This window comes from Saccostrea echinata, unplaced genomic scaffold (genome assembly GCF_033153115.1).
Source record: "Saccostrea echinata isolate AGI-Se365-2 ecotype Australia unplaced genomic scaffold, CSIRO_AGI_Sech_v1 ptg000047l, whole genome shotgun sequence".
In the NCBI taxonomy this organism is placed as follows: domain Eukaryota; kingdom Metazoa; phylum Mollusca; class Bivalvia; order Ostreida; family Ostreidae; genus Saccostrea; species Saccostrea echinata.
In genome coordinates this window covers 14604397-14626978 of record NW_026889796.1, presented here as the reverse complement: position 1 = coordinate 14626978, position 22582 = coordinate 14604397, and the positions used below count along the sequence as shown (strand labels likewise).

General features: G+C 33.9%; 2 protein-coding genes across 2 annotated transcripts in view; one reads left to right on the top strand and one right to left on the bottom strand.

Annotated features, from left to right (window-relative positions):
• Positions 1-495: 495 nt before the first annotated feature.
• On the top strand, positions 496-11912 carry LOC133202515 (uncharacterized). Its single transcript, XM_061338353.1, has 18 exons — positions 496-1599; positions 1745-1886; positions 2215-2633; positions 2846-3029; positions 3199-3242; positions 3396-4026; positions 4401-4725; positions 4816-4899; positions 5212-7623; positions 7859-8049; positions 8176-8230; positions 8330-8390; positions 8521-8619; positions 9772-9921; positions 10012-10130; positions 10794-10952; positions 11484-11605; positions 11716-11912. Exons 1-18 carry the CDS (start codon positions 623-625, stop codon positions 11785-11787), a joined length of 6246 nt encoding a protein of 2081 aa, XP_061194337.1. The 5' UTR covers positions 496-622; the 3' UTR covers positions 11788-11912.
• A 220-nt stretch (positions 11913-12132) lies between these two features.
• The window catches only part of LOC133202812 (insulin-degrading enzyme-like), a 29127-nt gene continuing 18677 nt past the window's right edge, over positions 12133-22582 (bottom strand). Inside the window, exons 15-27 of the mRNA XM_061338690.1 lie at positions 22155-22250; positions 21910-22019; positions 21461-21605; positions 20507-20617; positions 18952-19072; positions 18446-18537; positions 17754-17865; positions 17359-17526; positions 16352-16476; positions 15946-16093; positions 14427-14488; positions 13984-14124; positions 12133-13194 (exon numbers count right to left, since the gene is read on the bottom strand). Of these exons, the coding sequence (XP_061194674.1) occupies positions 13093-13194; positions 13984-14124; positions 14427-14488; positions 15946-16093; positions 16352-16476; positions 17359-17526; positions 17754-17865; positions 18446-18537; positions 18952-19072; positions 20507-20617; positions 21461-21605; positions 21910-22019; positions 22155-22250 (1533 nt within the window). The 3' untranslated portion in view covers positions 12133-13092. The remainder of the gene's footprint in view (positions 13195-13983; positions 14125-14426; positions 14489-15945; positions 16094-16351; positions 16477-17358; positions 17527-17753; positions 17866-18445; positions 18538-18951; positions 19073-20506; positions 20618-21460; positions 21606-21909; positions 22020-22154; positions 22251-22582) is intronic.

Genomic DNA, 22582 nt, shown 5'->3' with positions numbered 1-22582 from the left:
TTCACACCTGCTGCAGAATTATTGACTTCTCTGCACAGACTTATCCTATTCGATGATCTATGGCCTGGAGAGGATGAGTAAGATTTAATTTGTTTTTAAATTTTGGGATAAATCAAATAAGAAAGTATTTTATTTTCTTTCATCATTGAGTTTATGAAATATGGATTTTTTAAAGAAGTTCAAGTAAGTCTACATATTATGTAATCTACATGTACAACAAATGTTTCCCAGTCACAACTAGACAATGTTTCAGGCAATAAGCCTTAAAATCCATCACACAGAGAGTTATTTGCATAATACATAGTCTGTCAATAACTGATTCTTTGGTTAAGATTAATTTTGAGCTTTAGAGCTCAGATGGTGTGATAGTGTACCTGGGAAATGACGAAACAGAAATGTTATTAGGGAGATAATCAACGCGAATGTATTGACAAAGCTATTAAGTTGTTAACTTTTCCAGTACCTTATTAAAGGTGTCATATGAAATTTTCCAGGCATTGAACCATATTATTTGATTAGAAAACCATTTAGAAACACTGCCCTTTGTGCAATTTTGCCAATTCATCAGACGTTATTTCTATTTTACAGGCAAGATCCAGAGGGCTCGATTCACGATACAAAGATGGAAGATGAAGTGAATGATATAGACTACTTGAATGACATCATTCCCTATAGATGTCCAAAGTGTAGAGATGAGAGAAAATTTTCTTCCCTCTCAGATTTGCGTCTTCATTTAGAGAAAAATCATTCGTACCAGGTTGGATATGTGAGACCTCACTCAAGGACGCAGGTCTTTGATGCCAAATCTGTAAAAACCAAACACAACACCACCATCAATAAAGGATTTATGAGAGAGGAACCATCTTGTTCAAGAAATGGATCCTTGGATGGAAGATCTTCCCCTTTACTTCTGAGCTTCAAGGAAGATGCTAGGATACTAGAGAGTGAACTCAAAGCTGCAAAGGAGGCTGAAAGGAGAAATAAAATGAGATCAAAGAATGGAGAGAATGGAAAAATAGATGAATCAGGCACAATCCATAATTTACATCACAAGTTGATGTCGTCTAGAAGTAGGCAATGGAGAGCCGAGGAGGCTTTGTATAATATTGACAGTGTCCTGGAAAATCTAGAAAAGTCTGCCGAGAAGAGATTCCAGGATCAGAGAGGAGTCATCAATGATCTTGTCTCAAATCTAGACAACAGAGAAGAGCAATTAAGTCAAGCTAATACAACACTTCAGAGTTTGCAAAGAGAGCGACAGAAATTAATGAGAGAAACACAAGAGATGCTTCAACAAAGTGAGATAAAAAATGAGAGACTCGTATTGGAACTTGAGCGAAGGGATGACATTTTACATTCTGTGGAGGGTCAACTGAAGGACCTCAGGGTCAAAACAGAGGAGAGTATCCGACTAAAAGACAATGAGTTGTTAGTGACAAAGGATCGAGTTCATCAGCTGGAATTGGAAAAGGAGACTTTAGTGAGAGATGTTGAAGAATTATTGATGGCAACTGATCGAGACAACACAGTCCTAAAACAAACACTTGATTCCAAAGAGAGGCAGCTCAAACTTGTCAATAATGAACTGCTTAAAATCAGGTGAAAAATTTTATTGTTCTTACTTAACTTTCATTCATTTTCATATCTGGAATATTTTCAGTTGAGAATTGAACTATGCATTTCGTATATTTCAAGGGGAATAACTCTTCTCAAATAACTTTAATTGAGAACATTTCTCTTCCAGAAATGAGCAGTCTGACTTAATGGATGAGAGTATGAAACTGTATGAAGCAGCTGAAAGGGGAAATCAGAAATTAGAGAAGGTAATACAAACCAAGGACAGTAAGCTTCATCAGGCTGAGAATGAGCTATTCAGGATAAAGAAGGTAGGAGAAATAGATAATGCGCTATATAATAAAATATGTCTTGTAAATCACAGATAAAAATAGTGGACCTGAGAATTAAAAAAAAAAAATATTAAATTAAAAAAAAATAATGATAAACAAAAAAAATTAAACAATTACCCCCCCCCCCCCAAAAAAAAAGAAAGAAAAATAAATGACTACAAGAAAATCAAACATAAAATAAAATTAAAAATAATCAAAATACATTTTACTTGTGATCTGCAAATGGTGATCTGGAATTGTTCATAAGACTTCTGAAATGAATTCAATGTCAATGCATGGTTACAATATGAAACATAATTCTCCATAGATGCAAGAAAATTTAGTGAGTGAATCCCAGCTTCTGACAGAGCAAGCTGACAGTCACAGTCAAGCAATGAGGAAGGTCCTGACAGATAAAGAGGGGATCATCTCCTCCATCAGACAGGAACTAGTGAGGGTGACAGAGGAGAGGGACAGGCTATTACAGACAATAGAACAAGCACCTGTCAAAATTCAGGCCTCAGAAGGAATTAATAGGACTGAGGCTGCCAGTTCTCTCAACACGATGGGGATAATTAATCATCATAAACAGGAGTTACATCATCAAGAGGATATAACTCTTCATCAAAAGTCTGATCAACACAACCAAAGGGACATAACTCCTGTACAAACTGTAAATAATTCGGAATTAAGCAAACTGCAAACTGTACTAGAGGAGAAGCAAACTCATTTGGAGGAAAAAGAAAGGTAAGTCACTTTTGATAAGTAAAATAAGACCTTTTTTGTGTCTAACTGCTTTTAGATTTTTCCACCTCAGAGATTGTAAACCATACATTCCAAACTGTGATACCTTCTGACACTTAAATTTCTTTTTAAAAAATCTTTTGTGTAATAGAATATTATATGCTATGTGATCAAGATCTCCTTTTAAAAATAAAATGCGGTATCTCTAATTCCAGGGAGCTGGAATCTTTGAGGCAGTTTATCAACACTACAGCAGAGAAAGAGACAGTAGCTCGTAAGAAGCTGGAGGAGTTTATCAGTGAGCTGATAGATCGAGCTGACCGAGCTGAGAGGGAGCTAGATATGATGAGGAGAGAGGCCAAAAAAACAGTTCACCAATCAGCTGATATACCAGAGAGGGTAAGTACATATATGTATGTTCTGTGTGTTTATACCTTCTTCCAGTTAGGGCAAATGTTTTGAATAATAAGGTGGTAGTGAGTGATAAGCTGCAGTGTTATCAAATACCTATACAGTTATCTGCAGTTAGCAATGAGCAATGTAGCCTAACAAGTAATTCTCTTTTTAGGATGTACAAAACATAAAGGAAAATCAAAGACTGCAGCCCTCTAGGTAAGTAGTAGATATCCTCTGTATCACATTTACTGGAGCATACACTCTGACAATGAAGATACTGCAGAAAGTACTTCTACAATTTCTTAAATTTAATAGCATTTTATAATTTATGATATAACTTATGGTTAAGATATAATGTAAATCTTTCAGAATCCCTGAATGCAATCAAATAACAGCAAACTCTACACTTGGTTCATCAGCTCTACACTCTTCTTTGGCCCGACATCTTGTGGAGGCGACAGTTGAACCATGGCAAAAATCCTTTTCAGCATCAGCTGTTAATATCAGCAAAGAAAATCTACATCAGAAAGACTTTGAAAATATCAATAAAGAAGATATCAAACCTGTTGCTCAAAGAAATAGTAGGAGGCTCCCCCCAAAAAGAAACAGAGCACATCAGCCAAACGAATCAAAGTCCTTCAGAGCATTACAAAACCAGTCCTCCAATGACACAGTTGTGTCCCCTGATGAAGATTCTACTGAGTACTCTCCCTTGCCAGTTACAAAGTTTCCAGAGAGAAGACAACAGTTTCAGAGAACTGATTCTAACCAATCCTATGTTTCACAGAGACACGGGTGGATGGATCCAGATTCTGTTTTGTACAGTGAGGTTATGGATGACTCCGAGTTGGAAAAAGTCAGTGTTGAATCCTTTAACAAACTTCCAGATGAACTTCACCAAATCTGTGGAAGTGATGCAAAAGTGGTCTACATACCTTTTAACAGAAAGACTGGTCAACCCATAAAAATGGAGCCACACCAAGAAATCAAAAGTGATCTCGTGGGTAGACACAGAATGTGTTCACACATCCCTAGATAATTCACTGCAGTAGCTTGTTTTGGTTTTACATGCACAGCAGCTTTATTCTGGGTAGGGTTTGAGTATTTTATTTTTAATTTTTGTTATTAAATAATTTTTTTTTCATCACAATCTGGGAATGGTAGTATTTTAGATTCTTGTGGTTAATCATAGATAATTTGTCAATACACTGGTGACTAGTGCATGCTCAAACTTACGCATGGTTCTGTCACAATTTTAATACATTGTATCAAGCTTGCTGGAAGTATACAAGATATGCCAATACTTTGTGATCCTACAAAAATTCAACAAAGAACAACTAAAACAGAGATATTTAGCTTTCTTTAATGTTTCAGAATACCCAACAAAACCTTGATCATAATCCATCCATGAATCAGCTAACCCAAAAAACACTAAGCCAAGAAGAAAATGACCAAGATGAGATCTCAGACAGTTTTACCTCAAGTCATACTGAATTCAAAGAAATTCAGTCAAGACAAAAGTTTAATCGTCAGAATGAACCCAGAAACTCTAAAGATAACAGAAAAACTGAATCAAGGAATGCTTCTTTAAAATCATCCAATTCTGGAAATCATCCAAATCAAAGAGCTAAGGAGAGCAGTACGGGGAAAGTAGTCATGAAGAGCATTGGGGTGATGGCTGATATTCCATCTTTCCAAGGTTTGTCCATGATGCATGAGTATATCTAGAGAGCTTGCAGAAAAGAGAATAATTTTTATAATCATGATGCATTTATTTCTCCATTTGTAGGCACCAGTACAGAGTCAGAATCTTGTGAAGAAATGGAAATGGCTGATAATTCACTTTCTGATGTCAACTCATTTTCAGAGGACTGTAAGTAATCATTTTTGTATGGTAATTCATAGACTGTTGAGCTTTATTATTATTACAGAATCATAAACTGGTGAATTACTATCTCTCAACAGTTCTGTAAATTTTTAATTCGATATTTCAAACACAGATATCTCGAATTTCATGGATATTTCGAAGTCAGTTGGAAGTCCCAACTACTTTTTCTTTGTGTATTTTAACTTCAGTATCTCAAATGCTTGGATATCTTGAAGTTTTTTCTTGGTCCCATCCAGTTTGAGGTTTGACTGTATGCATATATTACCTGAAACTTTTAAACAACATTAAATTTTGTAGATCCCATGGAAAAACAGGATTCTTTTGAGAAAGAGGTAGATGAAAATGGTATTATATGGGGCCTAGATGAACAATCCCACAATTCACTGATGGAATCCAGAAGATTTAGTCCATATGGGAGTGAAATGAAGAGTTCCTCAAGTCAAGGGGGAGCACTCTTGGATGAGTCTGATTCACTAGATGACATTCCTGTGAGAGATCAAACCACTATGAATTGGGATTACCACTCGGAAGATAATGAGAAGGCAGAATTGAGCAGTGCCTCTTTCCATACATACCCAACAGTCAGAAAGCAAGTAAACTTTCAGACAATTTCCGGGCACAGTGATCCTACACATTATGGTGGTTACAAAAGATCCAATAAGCACAGGTTTAATTCTAAGAATATAGGTTATGATATTCTTGCTAATGATACAGATGAAGATGATTACTATGAAGACATTCAAAGATGGAAAGACTTGACAGCTGACGTAAACACAGATCTTCAGAGAGAAATGACAGAGACTTCTCCTAAGCTTCCAAGTTTTTCCAGAATGGGAAGACCTGAAAATCCAAGATGGCATTCAAGGCAATCATCCGTCAGATCACCAGTGTCTACCAGATCAGACACATTTCTCAGTCGACAGAAGTATTCAAGGCAAAAAGAGAGTCATCCAGTATATTCATCACATTCTGTTCTTCCATTTGGGGAACCACCACAGAGAACAATGTCTTCCCCGGGACTGTATAAGAGGTACATAATAAATGAAGACATTCCACATTTTCACAGAAATTTCCATTCACCCATTTCTTTATCTTGGGGACCATCCTTCAAGAGAGAAAGATTCACTAGAAATGTTGGAAATAGGCTTAGTTCCAGTTTATCTAACTTAAACCAAAAACCATCTACAGAGCTTTATCCCAAAACTTCCATCTGCAAGGACTCTACTACACAGACATGGTTACTTGATCGACAGCTTACAGAAAAAGATCTTCATTTTATGAAGGAAATTTCCAGCTCTGTATCCTCTTCTGATAAAACTTTTGCCAGAAATTCACACCTTGGAAGTCCGACACAAACCTCTAACCAGAAATCAGAGTCTGTTCCTTCTTATTCAACTATGGAACAAACCAATAAAAGATCTACTCTGTTTGATGGGAACTCCTCTTCATCATTATCCGTAAAAGTGGACAATCATAGTGAGCAACAGGAACAGAATAGTGGCAGATCTGGCACAAGCAATGATAACAAACTTCAAGGGGCTTACAATACTTCATCTGCTAACATGTCCAAAGACAGGCGAACTCCAAACACTGACAACCCTTTACAAACCCCTTCAGAATCTATATCCAGCAAGTCACACTCTAGTATTGATGCTTTAGACCAACAGCTTCCTGAGAGAACAAAACTTGGTTCAGATGAGACTGAAAGTAAAATACAAATCAAAGATGATGCTGATCCAAATGACAGTCAAAAAACATACAACTCCAACATCATTGGAGAAAGACCATGTCCACAGTCCTCTGAAAATTCAAGAACAGCAGACAGTAATGATAGTAGAGGTAAAATGGCAGATGAGAGGACAAAACTGCTAGATAATAGTAATTTGACAGAAGATGAATTCAGAAATCAATCTTTGAACAGTACACAAACTTCAGATAGTGATGCACATGATTCAAAACATCTTGCCAAGAAATCCAGTAACTGTGAACAAAGAAGGATGTCATATTCAGATCATGGTACAAATGATAAAGGTGATGACAGCCAGGGTTATCCTCAGTCATCCTTTTCCATGAGTGATTCAAAGTCTGCAACTAATCCACCTAGTTATCAAGGGAAATCTTATGGTGAAGAAAATTTGTCAAGAAAGAGTAGTCCTCAGTCAAAAAGTGCTACACCAGAAATCAAATATATCAAATCCACAGACAATAATTCTCCGAGTTCAGAGAATAAACAAAGGTCATCAAATAACACAGAAACATTTTGTGACCCTGATGCCATCAGTTTTTCACATGAAAGCAAACTTTCTGGTGACCTGACAGAAGATGCAGACGACACCTCGGTGTTGACAGACCTCAGCATTGATTCCCATGTTGCTGACATAAGCAACCAGAGCTCTAACTTCAGCACTTTCTTCAAGAACAGCTCATCTGAAAAACAGAAGGAAGAAAGGGTAAATGATCCTGATAAAGACTTGGATTGCCATGAGGAACCATTGAGATATTTGCACTCTAACAATGCAGCTAGTGAGGGGACTTCAGACAAAGTACTTGAAGCAGAACACAAGATGGCATCCCCAACATCAGACTTTGAACCTTTCTCCATGGCTTTTGAAACCAAACCTACTGTTTTCTCTGAGCCCCAGGAAACAGAAGATGAGGATGATTTATCTACTCTGGATAGCTGTAGTGTTACCATCAGCAGCTCTGAAGGTAAAAGTGAAAAACAAAGTGAATCCCAATTTATGTACATATTATACATTAACACCCAGTATGATACTGTGTTTAGAAAATGTGAGGCAATACTTCATTGTTGTACCTTTAATGATTTTATGGAACTTAATCTGTTTTTGCCATGAATCACTTGTAAAAAGAATTCTTAGGATAAAATTCCATATCTTTTATAAACACTAACATATTTATGTATAATTTTATAAATTTTACATAGGAGGCAGAGTGTTGACAAACCATAGGGAGGAAACCAGAAAGAGAAGAAGGGCCCTTCACAACATTTTTCAATTCCTGGACATAGAGTCACTTCTGATGGTGGCCCAGGTCTGTCGAGAATGGAAGAAGGTCAGTCGGAATAGGTCACTATGGAAACAAGTGGTTCTGGAAAATAGGAAGTGTTCATCCAAGGTACTAAAAATTCAGTCATCTTCCATATCTTGAACACAGGAGAACTGTCAAAAAACTTGTAGATAAACTTGAGTTTATAATTGACTCATAAAATTAATTATCTATTTTTTGTTATCTTTTATTCAGTTTCTAATCAGTTTATCAAGCTGGTGTACCTCCATGGAACAACTGACTTTGAGGAGTGAGTTTACTCTATGTAACTTTATCTGATATTTAAAATCCAGGAATTCTGGATGTCATTACTTTCAGTATTGTTCAATTCTTCCTACACCTTTGACAGATCTTTCTCCAAGAAACCAATGGCAAACAGAAGCAGATGATGTTTACCAGAGTACCATCAGGTAAAGACATGTAAAATTCTCTATTACGACCTTTGATAAATATATACATGAACTTTCTCCTAAAAAGGTGAAACAGTACTATGATGTGAATGATCAATTAAAAATGTCTATAATCTTGTTTTGTGATAAGAGGGAGTTTAGAGCCAGGGTTGGAGAGACTTCTACAGGTGTCCGAGTCCTCTCTCAAGTCCATCTCAATCATTAGCTGTGGTGCTCTACTGACAGACAAGTAAGACAAATTTTCACTCATTCAGACAGAAACTAAGATACTGTGAAATCACATAATTTCGTAGGGTCAAATTTTCATGGGTTTAAGGAAAAAATAATGGTTCATGGTGAAGTGTTTAAGCTACTTTTATACTTTACTTGTAATATTTCGTGGAGGACATGTATTCATGGGTCCCTTCATATGATGAAAATGTGAGTGCCCGAAATCCCATACAAAAAATAAGCAATTTTACATTGTGTATCTGTAAAATCATATATACTCGTAGATGAGTAATAAGCTTTGTAGTAAATTGATCTTGGGATGCAATAACCTTATGGCCTTCCAAGTTATAAATTGCAAAATTAAAGAACATTTTTTACCCTTGTTTCAACTTACGCCCCCCTCTCAAAGCTAGTTTAATAAAGGGCAAATGAACTGATATGATTTTAGATAAATCTGAAATATTCTTCATGTGTGAGAGAAAATCACAAAGTAACAAAATTTTAAACTTAAAGATTTAGTACAGTTGAACTTCAATAGTTCAAATACATGTACATGTACATGTTAAATTTGTCAGATCAACATGGATGCTTTTTGTGTATCTACAGTCTTATCAACAGGATAAGTTCAAATTTCAATTTTGTTAACTTGAACTTAACTCAAAAGGTTTTCCTCCTCAGTCCCACCAATTTTATGATACTGAGGTTTCACTGTATATCTACAATATTTTTTTTTACAATAACAAAATACGATATAGCTTTAAAGTAAGTTCCAGTAAATCTACTGCTTCTCTTCCTGTTAGTTAGGGCATTCGCTTCGTGATCGGGAGGCCCAGGTTCGATTCTCCTTCGCCGCGCCGCGTCAAACCTAAGACGTTAACATAGGTAGTGACTGTTCCTTCGCCAAGCCCATGGCATTAGAAGTGAAAGTCACGAGTCTTTCAGATATGACCTTAAAAACATAAGTCCCGTTAGGTCCCGTGTCACGGTAGGCGTTGGCACGATAAAGAACCCTCACTGCTCAATGGCCCTGAGTGACGAGTATAGGTCTAAATTGGAAGCCCTTCACCAGCATACGGTGACATCTCTATTTGAGTGAAAAATTCTCAAATGGGATGTTAAACAATATTCAATCAATCAATCAATCCTGTTAGTTATCTTCATGCTCTTACAGGAGTATTTGGTTGGTCAGCTGTTACAGTCGAATGCTTAGGAGTGTGGAGTACTTGTCAGATTCATTTCCTCTAGGACCTGATGTTATGTACGCCTTGGGTGCTGGATGTCGAGATATCACAACACTCATGATTTCACCTATTTTTCCATGGTATCATGTAGTAATTTAACAAATTTTTAGACTGATTTCTGGTGCAATGGATAATTCTGCATGAAAATTTAACCTTATTTTTTTTTAAAGTGAAAATGAAGAAAAATTTTCCAACAAATGCCTGCAGATTGTATCCCAGTTTTGCTGTGACCTTGAAATTTTAAGCATTGGTGGATCCAAAATAGACATCAATGGACTTGTACTTATTGGTAAACTGTCTATCAATTATCCTTTTCCATTTTGCTTAATTACTCATGCATGTATCAAGATTTTGTTCAACATGTAAAAAATTGACCTAACATACATGTATATCTGATGATGGATAGAAAATTAAGTTGTAAAAAGTCTCTACCATCATCAAAGAAGTAAATGCATAACTAGAAATCCATACAAATTCTGCTTACCATATATACTCGCCTATAAGTCGGTTTTTTGGGAGTTAAATTTTGGTCCAAAACTCTAGGTCCGACTTATAGGCAAGTCATAAAAAGATTAGTATTATCTGGACGTCGAAATGTAGTATGGATATATCATATCATTTATGCATTCTAAGATTATACATAAAGTACAAGTATTTACATATTTTAATAACTTTATTTTTATTTAAAGTGTGCATTATGTATTTTTCTTAATGATTTAAAATGAAATATCGGTGTCATTTCTAAGAATATTAACCGAAACCAGGTTAAAACATCAGAGCATTGGTTTGAAATTGTCAACTGATTCTAACAAAAAGTTGTACCGACTTATAAGCGGGTCAATGGCAAATCCCCCTAAAATAACCTCAAAAAATACAACCGACTTATAGGCGGACCGACTTATAGGCGAGTATATACGGTACATAAAAGTCTAATTTCACTGTTTACATTTAGCCAAGGCATGTCAGAGACTTCATCAACTGGACCTCCATCACTGCCAGGAAATGACATCAGATACTGCTGTTGCCATCTGTCGTCTGGGACTGAAGCAACTTCTGTCTCTGTCATTTGTACACACACCTATCACTGCTGACGCTCTCAAGCATTTCTACAGTAAGTCATTACACAGATTCGAATTATATACTGCTGAAAGAGACATATTCTGATCATAAGTAATTCATGGATAAGATTCTTCAAAAATTAAATTGCTGAAAAATGTTGCCCCATGAATTGTGCACAATAAGCTCTACAAGCAATATAAGAACCATCAAGTCAAACGATACAACTTTTCACTTTAAAACCATATGTGCCAAGACTCATTTGCAATCGCAAATTGATATTATTAATGTAATTGTATCATGATTTGTAATTTATTTGATACTTTGCATGAATAAACATAATAATAAAAGCCATGGAATTTTGAAACCCAATCAAAAAATTCTCATGGAATTTTTAAACCCATCAAAAATTTCTCTTTCAATTGGTACAGGCCTGTCTCTTTCCTCTCCTCTAAAATTGGCATTTCAATTTTTCATTCCCTATTGACAAGCAGAAGCAAGAATATCCACTGCAGATAAAATTTAATTTTAAATTCCAAGAACTGAGAGATCAGCACTAACTCAAATAATTTTGATATTTTGACAGATTCCTGCAAGCACTTAAAGAGCCTCCATGTGGCTTTGTCAATAATGGATTTTCACAAGGACAAATCTGAGAAGGAGGAGGTCAGGTTAAAGAAATGGCAGAAATTTGTCAAAGATATGAAGGTAACCAAATGTTTTAGAAAAAAAAAAACTATTTATCAAAGACGAATTATTTCATAAATTTTGTGTATCAAATTTGGCATTGATGCTTGTTAATTTTGCTTTCCTTTCAGAGCCTTGAGAACATTCCAGGACTTGGAAACATACTGAAGCTTAATCTACAACACACATGTAATATTGAATAGGACATGGAGAGACTGATATTCTTAAAACATTTTTATAATATTGATATCGGGCAGGGAAAATAAGAAAAATTTCATTTATACTTCTCCATTGGAAGTTTTTGTACCAACCTAGTACATTAAATGATTCTTTATGAAAGGATGAAATACCAGACTTTGGGCTTTTTTAACCTATCAAAATGTTCATATAAAGTTGTTTTTTCCAGAGTTTTTTTTACAATGAATGTACAAAATGAATTGGAATTAAGATCAAGTTACTGGTAATACTTTTTATGCCCAAGTTGATGAAATATTACATGTATACTCTCTTTACATAAGCAAAAGGGGAAAAAAAAAAACACACACAAGCACACTTCCATTGCTATTTTATTTACATACAGAGAAGAAAATAAAATTTGTTGTACATACCAGTAGTTTCATTATTATATACATGTACATCAATCAATGATTCATGATTACGGAGACTAGTACTCTAAATTACATAATAGGTGAAAAAAGATTAATAAATGTGCATAAACCTAAAACCTAAATAATATATGCAAGGGGGCCAGGGTATTATATTTTTCACTAAATACTCATAGAGAGACATTCCGCATATATAGAATTGATATCACATTCTTAAAACTGTAAACCTGAGATAAACATCAGCAATGCAAGAATATACCCCACACAAAATCTCGACATTTTTTAGTATTGGAATTGTGCCATTTACAACACATGCACACACAAAAAAATAAATTCCATATGCTTAATAAGGGGTGTGATAATACATACTTGTACATTGTATTTCATTAAAATTCAGAAGACATGAAATGTATATATTACTAAACTATGTATTTCATTAAAATTCAGAATACAAGAAATGTTCTATCACTAAAGCATTATTTTACACCAATACCAGTTTCGTTACTAACAAGAAACACAATTAGTTAATTCTTATACACATAAAAATGCCCACTGATAATACTTAAAAGGGTTTTTATCATCTTTCAAAATTTTTTGATATATAAAAAAGTTTACATGCTATTAAAATCATCCATTTTATGTATTTGAACATAATCTTGTTGTATGCTCAATATCGCTTATCCTGCATATATACACTGAGTTAAAATGAAATCAGTACTTAATAATCAATAAGAATCATCAGATATAATCTGTCATGCATGCTAAACTACGGATCACTGCAACATGATATACGATTAAAAAACAAGAAATGTTAGGAAAAGTATCCATGTTCTACAATTAAAACAGGAATTGATAGATTAAAATGAAGAAAGACTTGGTACGGTATTGACAGTCCTCTACTCTTTATAGTTTTGATCTGGCTCTTCTGATGTCTATGAATGGTTTAGGGAGGGGATACAACCCAAGGTGTCTCTTGAAATCTGAAATATCATCCACAATAGTGGGCTGCAAGAGAAAGACATAAATAAATCAAACTTAAAAACAGGTGTGTGTGAATAATAAATGAAAAAAAAGTGCTAATTTTTAAGTGTGAACATGAACATTTCACATAAAAAATCTTAAAATATGATAATTATGATATTTTTTAATATTTACATTTCCAATATCTTTGTCCGAGATAAAATTACAAATTGTAAAAATACTTTATTTCTACATAAATCTACTGGTTCATCGATAGGCGCGGTTAAAAAAAAATCATGTGCGGGGCGGGACAAATAAAGAAGCGGGGCTATTAGCACAGGAATTTGCAGAATCAGGAGCATGTAAATATAAGGAATAACTGTCAGATTTTTTGGATTCATGACGACAATCAATCGATTGGCTTGCGTGATAATTTTATGCATAAACACCAAAGGTGTTTATGCAAATTATCACGCAAGCCACTCGATTGATCACATCATGAATCCAAAAAATTAGACAGTTATTCCTTAATTAAACACAAAGATGTAAACTTGATTTGTTAGCTATGAAATCTTCCCTGCAAACCAAGAAAACTCATCAATTTAATTTCAGGCAACTTCCAAATACTGTCAGAATCAAAATTTTTACAGTATATAGTGTTTATTACCATCAACAATTGCTTTGTGCTAATACAAAAAAAAAATCCTTTTCCTCTGGCCATCTTTGTATTTCCTTTTTTCTTAATCCTATTTAATACGTAAGTACATTTCCCTACAGTGTTTTACAAAATTACAACGGTTTCTATTGATTAATATGAAATAATTTTCATATTACCTTGGGTAGATTTGGGGGTACAGGCAAAAGGTCAATTCCATTGTCATTAGTATTTGGTTCATCTGTACCGAGTCCTTCATTGGCTGGTAAAATGTGAATGCTGAGCTTGTGTCTGTGTGGAGCATCTACAGCTATGAAATCCTACAACACAGGCATACAATTACTTTGACAGAAAGAAATGTAACACATTCATACAAATACATTGCAGCTGGAATGTTTTGTGCTACTTTTTTGAATTTCAGTTGGGTCGTATTAAATAGTGTAAATGATGAAGTGATTTCACTTTAATATGTGTGTGTTAAGTAAATATTTCTTCAAGATTGCCAGTAAATGTGAAGTTTAATTAAAAAACAAACAACAAAAGTTCAACATCTGCCCAAACTTTTCCACAACAACAAAAAAGATTTTTTTTTTAGTTGTTTGAAATGTTCTCTGTACAGTACCTTGAAAAACTTCATGAGGCTGTCTTTCTTGATTGTCTTCAGACATGCAACCTCAATGTCATCTGCAACAGAAAATAAACAAGTACACAACTGAAAAAAATAGAATACAACAGAAAAAAGAAAAGACTACTATACAGCTGAAAACAAATATAAAGTATACTACTTAAAACAAATCAATATAGTACAAAGCTGAAAACAAACAGGATACAATTAACTGAAAAGTGAAATAACAGAATCAATGAAAAGCGAGAGCTGGTAGAGCAAAGCATGCTGATAGGCAGTCACTGAATTTGTGACACTTTGATTTAGTTCCTTATAGCCAAGGTTTCTTACTATACATTTATTTAACATTATGTAGCTTTGAAGATTTTTTTAAAGAAATTTTTAGGAATATTTTAGAGTTCATATATACATGTATTTAAATGAATAAATTAATGTACACTCTCCATTTCTAATGCATTTGATATACTCTATACCACAAACAATAAAATTTAGCTATTAGAAATATATGTATGTACACGTGTATTATGATATAAAATTTTTGAAAAATCATATTTTACATGTTGCAATAAATACAAATTTTGGCAACGAGATTAACAATAATTACAGAGAAAATTTTCAGTTCATTTGTGATCATATCAAAGAATTCCTTATGCCCCATTTCTGTTTTTTTTTTTCACTATAATTTCTTCAAAGATTAACTATACAGGGTAATGGCAAAGGAAATTCAAATTATTCCTTATAAACAGGATTTCTTTTTAACTGAGGTCCTTATAAGCAAGTTCAACTGTATTAAAACAAAGTCTTCTCATTGCTGACAGAGTCCACTCAACAAGAATTTATGTTGCTCAATGTTTTTATCTTTTTCTGGGAAAGGTAAATTTTATGGAATTTCAAGATGAAACACCCATAAGGCAAACAATGTCCTCCTGTTTCACTTAATAGTAAGATTCATCCAGAACACTCCCATTTAAAATGTATTCATAAAAACACACGGCTAGCGTGCAGTAGAGTTGAAGATCTATTTACATTGTAATATTTTATTGACAAGTAAGGAGTAAGCATAAACAGATATTTTCAGAAGCCCTAGCTGTGCTGAGTATCAAAATTGTCCAGAAGGTGTTATTAACTGTGTTGATTAGAAGACACCTATGCACCTTACTTTCGGGTAAAAAAAAATTACTCCTATACTATACATGTACTCCTGTAGAACCTCTCACACTACTACATTCAGTTTATCTAGTAAGTGTAAATATACAATCCAAACTGCTTCACCTATGGATGCTTTGTGGTATGTTAAGTCCAATTTGGCCCTGGTTCTCAGTTGAAAATATGTGAAGTTTACAGACAGACAGACAAATAGACAAGACAAACAATACTGGTGATCACAAATGCTCTTTTGAACGTATAACTTAGGTAAGCTAAAAATCAAAATATCCCCCAAATGTCAAATATAAAATCAAGGAAATATGTGAAATCTATACCTCTGTCAAAGTTCTGATTTATATGAAATCTATACCTCTGTCAAAGTTGTAAGTGTTGGACAGTATCTCAGACCAGTATTTAGAGTTCTGTCCATTGATCTTCTTTGGTTTGTCCATTCTCTTAGTGACTAGGGCATTGACGTGTTTGTCATATTCCTCCTGACTCATTTCCTGGATGACAGACTATTAAAAAAATAAAGTTTCCTAAAGATATTTTGAAAGAGAATTGTCCTAGTAAACAATGATGAAAAGAAATATTAACCTCCTCGATGCTGGTTGTATTCATATTTTAGTGGGTCAATTTTTAGCTATTTTTGCTAAATTTTAAATACGTAAATAAGCAAGCATATATATATTCCTCAACAATAAAAACTCCCTATGGCGACTCTAAATTTATAAATTCCATGAGAGGTTTAAAGGAAAGTAAATAGAAAAACTTACATCCATGTGGTGTAGAAAAGCTTCCACTCGGTCATCCACATACTGCGGTGGTCTGTCTGACTGAATTATAACTCGTAGACCTTGGACTCCACGAGCTCTTCGTACACCACTGAACACAATGTAACCTGAAAAATACAAAAAAGATCATTATTATCTTAAAGACAGTGTAATCCATTGTACAAAATTCAATACAGAGTGAAACATTTATTTACAGTTTAGGTCAACCAACACTTCAACAAGGGATTAGATGTGTTAGTGGTATAATTAAAAAAAACATTCTTTTCTAACAAGGAAGTTAAATTTGCAGGTTTGACCATGCTCTGTGCTGCAATAAATCTTCAACAGTGTTCTTTCTGGTCATTTCTATAAGCTGTCACTTATGTATACTCGAGCAGAAGTAATGCTTTGGTGGGAATTTACTACCTCTTTGCCTTTTCAATCTGCCTTAGGTTTTAAACTTAAGAAGGCTGCCTCCAAGTACCCAGTATAATGGAAGGACAGATGGACACCCCCATCACTATATACTCCCACTATTGAAGCGGCGGTATAAATATCAGAAATTTTGTTAAATATTGCAGCTTGAATGTTTTTTTCTTTACTAAATATGGCTAGAAAAATCATATTTTACATTTCTAGATGAATCTCTTGGGTACTTTGTTGATCACACATCCTCCTTAACAATTATCAGAAATGCTATACCTGGTAAATCTGTTCAGGAGTAAAAGGAGTGTACAAAAATACAGTTTTTGTTTCTGATGATGCATATGCAAAGTTATCACTATAATATGTAACACTCTTTTAACAATTTCTACAGTTTTCAATTTACATTTTCTTGCCCAAAATTTGAAAATTTTCATTGTACTGATTGCATGAAAATAAATTTCGATTTTGATAAAGATCCAATCTGTGACTGTAACTGAAAGAGAAAGCATTTCTGGTTTTCATTTATTTATTTCGTGATTCTTTAGTTATGGAATTTTACAGCCATTGTAGCTAATCACTCCTACCTAACTGTTCCTTTGTTCTGAGGATGTTGAAGCAGGGTTCCCCCACAATCTGTACCAGTAACTCCAGTAACATATTGGGGAGGGTGTCCTGCATGCCACACTGATAATAAATGGCTATTGAGCTGCTCTTGTGCACTTTGTTGTCTGTCTGGTACAAGTAATAACAGCCTACAAAGAGACATGTACATGTATAATGTAAATAATAACAAATCATTCATTTACTGTATTTCACTACAAAAGAAAAATTATCCCAAACTGTCAAGTTAATCTACATGCAGAAGATTAAATCAGAATTCTCAATTCCTTTGTTCTCTTATTCAACTGTTTTTTTTTTTAATTTCATTTAAATATCTCACACCATCATCCATGTTCAAGCTTTGACACAGAATACTGACCATCTGGAATCTGCACCTCTCTGTATCGCTTGTATTGACTTGGTAACAGCTCCCTGGTTCCACACTTTTCTGAGAGAATATTCTCTGTCATATCTATGATGTCTTTGGCTTGCTACAATCAAATTTTACTAATACGTTTCAAATACCCAACATCATAAATGTAACAATTTCATGTATTAAAATATTGTAACATCTACAGTTGTCAATATTTTTAACATCCATAAAAAAAATTCAAGAAAAAAGTAAAATATTGCAAATAATTTAGATATAAACTGACTTAATTATGACTCATTAAGAGAATAATTTAAAAGATCTCAATATGCCTTTGAAGGATTAAATATGTAATCAAAATAGTAAAAATTAGATTTACTTATTGTACATTGTGTGATACTGTATACAGGGTTATATTCATCCTGTGTTATTTTCACCCTTTCACAATTGCAAAGGATTGTGTCCCATTTTAAATTTACCTAAAGTTGTGTTAAGAATTTAACTATCTTCTTTAAATTTGCCCCCATTTTACATTTGCTCATTTGCAACCAGGGCAAAAGGGGCAAATACAAAATAGGAGTGAAAATTTCCCTGTGAACAGTATTCATTATTTCATCAACCACACTAAATATATCATCATCATCTTCCTATACATTGTAATACATATACTATACTTTTAGAGGTCTCTCTGCTTGACTGACCTGCTTTGTCACATTGCCATAGATTAAGCCTTCAATGAATAACTGGGACAACAGCTCAGGTATGAAAGCCTGCAATTTTTCTACTGTGACATCTGCAAAATTGTTATTATTTTAAATTTGTAGAAAAATAATTTCAAGATTTAAGAAAGAAAAAAAGTACAATACGGTTGAAAGAAAAATGAAAATATGATTACAGTGTGTGCTCTTTTTGATTTCATTACACCATTATATATTTTCACATTAATGGAAAATGTCACATAAATTAAAGTAGAGAGGAATGTTAATATATTCTGTAAAGAAATTGGAGTTTTAAAAAATTCTGAAAGTACGATGATATTGTCTTATTAAAAGTAAACCAAAAAAAAAAACTCTCAAATGGGCAAATCTTAATTTGAAATCACCAAGATACATGAAGATACAAAACAGTACTTTAAAATGCACTTCCAAGATAAATACAGTACATGTGTACAGTACTTTTGAGGCAATCTCTTGTGACCTAATTTTACCTTCGGCAGACTGCAGTAGCTCAGCCTTGGTCCACTGAACCTCAGCCATCAGATTATTGGTGTAGTAGACAGAGTGTTGATATGGTTCCTCAGCAAAGAAATTACGAAGCCCTCTTATATACTGGGGAAAAGATACAAGTGTGCAGAGTTAAGGTCACATGTTCTCCAAATACTTGTTCAAGGTCATCTACATCTTTCTTAAGGAAACTGAATATAACTTTAACCTTAAATGCAAATGTGCACTATGTGAACTGTAACCTTAAATGCAAATGTGCACTATGTGTACTTTAACCTTAAATGCAAATGAACACTATGTGAACTTTAACCTTAGCTGTGTGCACATACTGCCTATCATAATGACTCAGATATCTGGGATTTCATCAATTTCTAAGGTAACTAGAAATCTGACCAGTCAGCAAGGGCCCCGCCAAGGGGTAGAAATATAAGGGTGCAGATTAGGGGATGAGAATTATACTTGATTACAAAAATTTAAAAATATATAAAGAAGAATAAGTAACAGCATTTGCTAAATATCCAACAACCTGTAAATAGTTTCCTTCTATTTACATAACGCAGTAAAAAACATCATATCTATAATAACGAAATTAAATGTATATTTAAAGAAGAATGAAGCATGTGTTTTCTAAAATGCAAGCCTTCAGTGAATGCAAATATCACCAAGGCTTGACCTTAACTTCAAAACAAACATCAGTTGCAGATAAAGGTGTTAATCAAACTTAAAGTGACAGAAAGATAACCACTAAAATTGTCTGCAAGCAGCAAGATAATCAAACCCAGGGGATTAATTATACTGCTCTCTCAACCTTTTCTTTTAAAGTTTACAATAAGAACTTTTTCAGCAATGATAGAATGAGGTTATTATCTGAATACCTGTTAAAATAAATAGTATGCTTGAATTTACAATAGGCAGAAAAAAAAAATAATAAAAAAGATATCTTTATCTATATCTTGTTTTTAGAATTCAATAAAATCATAACTCATTGTGTATTTTACCAAAATACAAAATAAAGTATGAACATTATTTAAATCCACATTTCAGAGAATGTAAACATCATTCAGAATCGACCTTAACTTCAAAACAAACTTCATTTGCAGACAGAGGTGTTAATTAATCTCAATGTGGGAGATAAAGATAAATGCTTTAGATTTTCTTCAAGAGGAAAGTTAATTAATCCCAAGAGATTCATTGCAGCCTTTCCTAGTTTACAATAGGAACATTCTCAGCAGTTATCTCTCTTTGCCCATTCACTCTTATATAAAGTTAAGGAATCTACCCCACCACCCCAGCTCCAAACCGGATGACATAGAGAACAAAACTTAGCATCAAAATATGTCTTACTGCCTATTCAACCAACATACCAAATTTGAAGTTAATTGGTCAACCCTAAAAACAGTTATTAGAAAAAAACAGAAAATTTGTGGACGGAAGAATGACAGACGGACAGACAGACAGACAGAGTGATTACTATAGGGCACCCGCATATCCTTGCGGGGCCCTAATAATTATTTCTTTCAACTACTTGTACAACTTTACCATTTCTTTATGAATTTCAAATCTCTTTGGATCCACTTTGAAGTCAGTGAGTTTCTCCAAGATTTTCCTCAGAAGAATGGGCTGTTTTTCATGGTAACCTTTAACTTGAAGCTGAAATGGAATACAATATTGTTTATTTGTTTGTGACGTTTTCTGAAGCCATGTTAACACCAGTGTTAAACTGTTTTCTTTTTTTTAAGTCATACTTTATATTTCATGTTAATAGACACTATCATGTTTCATTTTCTGCACACCATTTCTTGTATGTTACACTAAAACATAAAAACTGATTTTCCTCATGCTGCAGATTGCATTTGGAAATTTTGCAATTTGTTTGTAACTCAATAACCGAATTACTCAAATTCGTTTAATAATAATAATTACACTCAAATATTACCACCACATCTTGCAATTCTCATTACCCCTCCTCAAATTGTACTTACTTGTAACTTAATTCTTTCAAATGTTAAATATCTGTGTCTTAATTCTCAAGATCATGCCCAGGATCATGTTCAAAGTCTGAATTCTTAGCATCTCACCCAAGACAGTACAAATAAGTCTTCCACTTACATGTAATTCTTATTACCATGCCCCGACTTCACTCATAAATCTGTTACTTTATTTCTTACCATATCCCATATTAAGCTAATGAGTCTTATCCTAAATCTTTATCTCCATGCCCTGAACATAAATTATAAACATGTTACTTAACTCTTAGCCTCATGTCCAATATTGTACTCATAATTTGTTTCTTAACTCTTACCATCATGCCCAAACTCATCTTACAAGCCTGTGACTTATATATTACACAATGGTAGATTCTATTTATAAGTCCTACCACCACGTCCCTGTGCTTATAGGTCTTACCACCAAGTCTAGATATAACTTATAAGTCAGTAATTAATTACCAACATGCCCCAGACTGTACTCGTAAGTTTGCCTCTTAACACTTACCACCATGCCCCAGATTGTACTCATTAGGTCGTAACTTAATCCTGCGAGTTCAGCATCATAGGCGTACTCATTGAGGGCATCCTTGAAGAGCTCCGTGAACAATGTTGACATGTTTGCGTGTAGTGGATCAATGTATGCAATAGGACTGAAATACACAATAAATAACTTTGGAAAATACCTATTTCTAGTTCAAAAGCTGAAAATGAGGAAAATGGTGTTTGAAAATTTACAAACTAGGAAAAGAACAACATAAGCACTATTAGATACAGTACTATTTATGTAATATTGAAAGGGAAAGAGCAATTAAAAAAAAACAAAAACCAAAAAACAAGTATGATGTATACACAAAAAATAGTTTTTTCTTGATCTTTTTAATGTTTGAAAAAATGCTTTTTCATCATTGTACTTTTACCTGAAGAAACAGAGGAGAAAAAAATTCAGGATTTTACCTTGATATGTCAAAGCTCATACAAGCTTTGGGCAGTAGGAATTTGTCGTCCTGTCTAAACCATAGCCTTGTCAGGCCAGTTTCTTTAACCATCTCTGGCAAATGAGAACACTGTAAGAAATTGATTAAATCTTTGAGGTATATTGGTAACACTTTTGACCTGAGCAGTCATCTGTCTACAGCACAGATGTTTGGTAATAATCCACTGATGAGTTAATCTGACATACCGGTCATTTTTTAACTTACATCTTTTTCTCTTGGTACAAGATCAAAATTTGTGGGGATGAACTCATTTCTAGGTGGCAAATGAAGATTTTCGCCTAATCCACAATTCTTCCATTTCTGTTGAATACAAAAGATATGGAAATATTTCGATTTTTATCTAAAATTTCTCACATCAGAACATTACATAAATTAAATGAAAAACAAAAATTATTGCTCTTCAGATAGGACTAACAATTCTGCAAAATCTGGACTGATGTTCTGACCCATCCCAAGTCAGAGCGAGGGACTTCACAAAATTATACCCTATCCCCTCCCTTTCCATTATATACATACATGTATTTTCTATTTGTGATCAAGATAATCAAAACATCAAGATATTTTGGCAAATTCAAGGTTATTTCTTTAAGAAGAGCATACCTTAATTTTCTCACCTGACATAAGACATACCT

Bases quoted from the DNA above. Each gene is read 5' to 3' on its own strand.
- LOC133202515 (XM_061338353.1), top strand. From the start codon at position 623: ATGGAAGATGAAGTGAATGATATAGACTACTTGAATGACATCATTCCC. The intron at 4,900-5,211 runs GTAAGTAATCAT...TAAATTTTGTAG, and splicing joins CAACTCATTTTCAGAGGACT to ATCCCATGGAAAAACAGGAT. The intron at 10,953-11,483 runs GTAAGTCATTAC...ATATTTTGACAG, and splicing joins CGCTCTCAAGCATTTCTACA to ATTCCTGCAAGCACTTAAAG.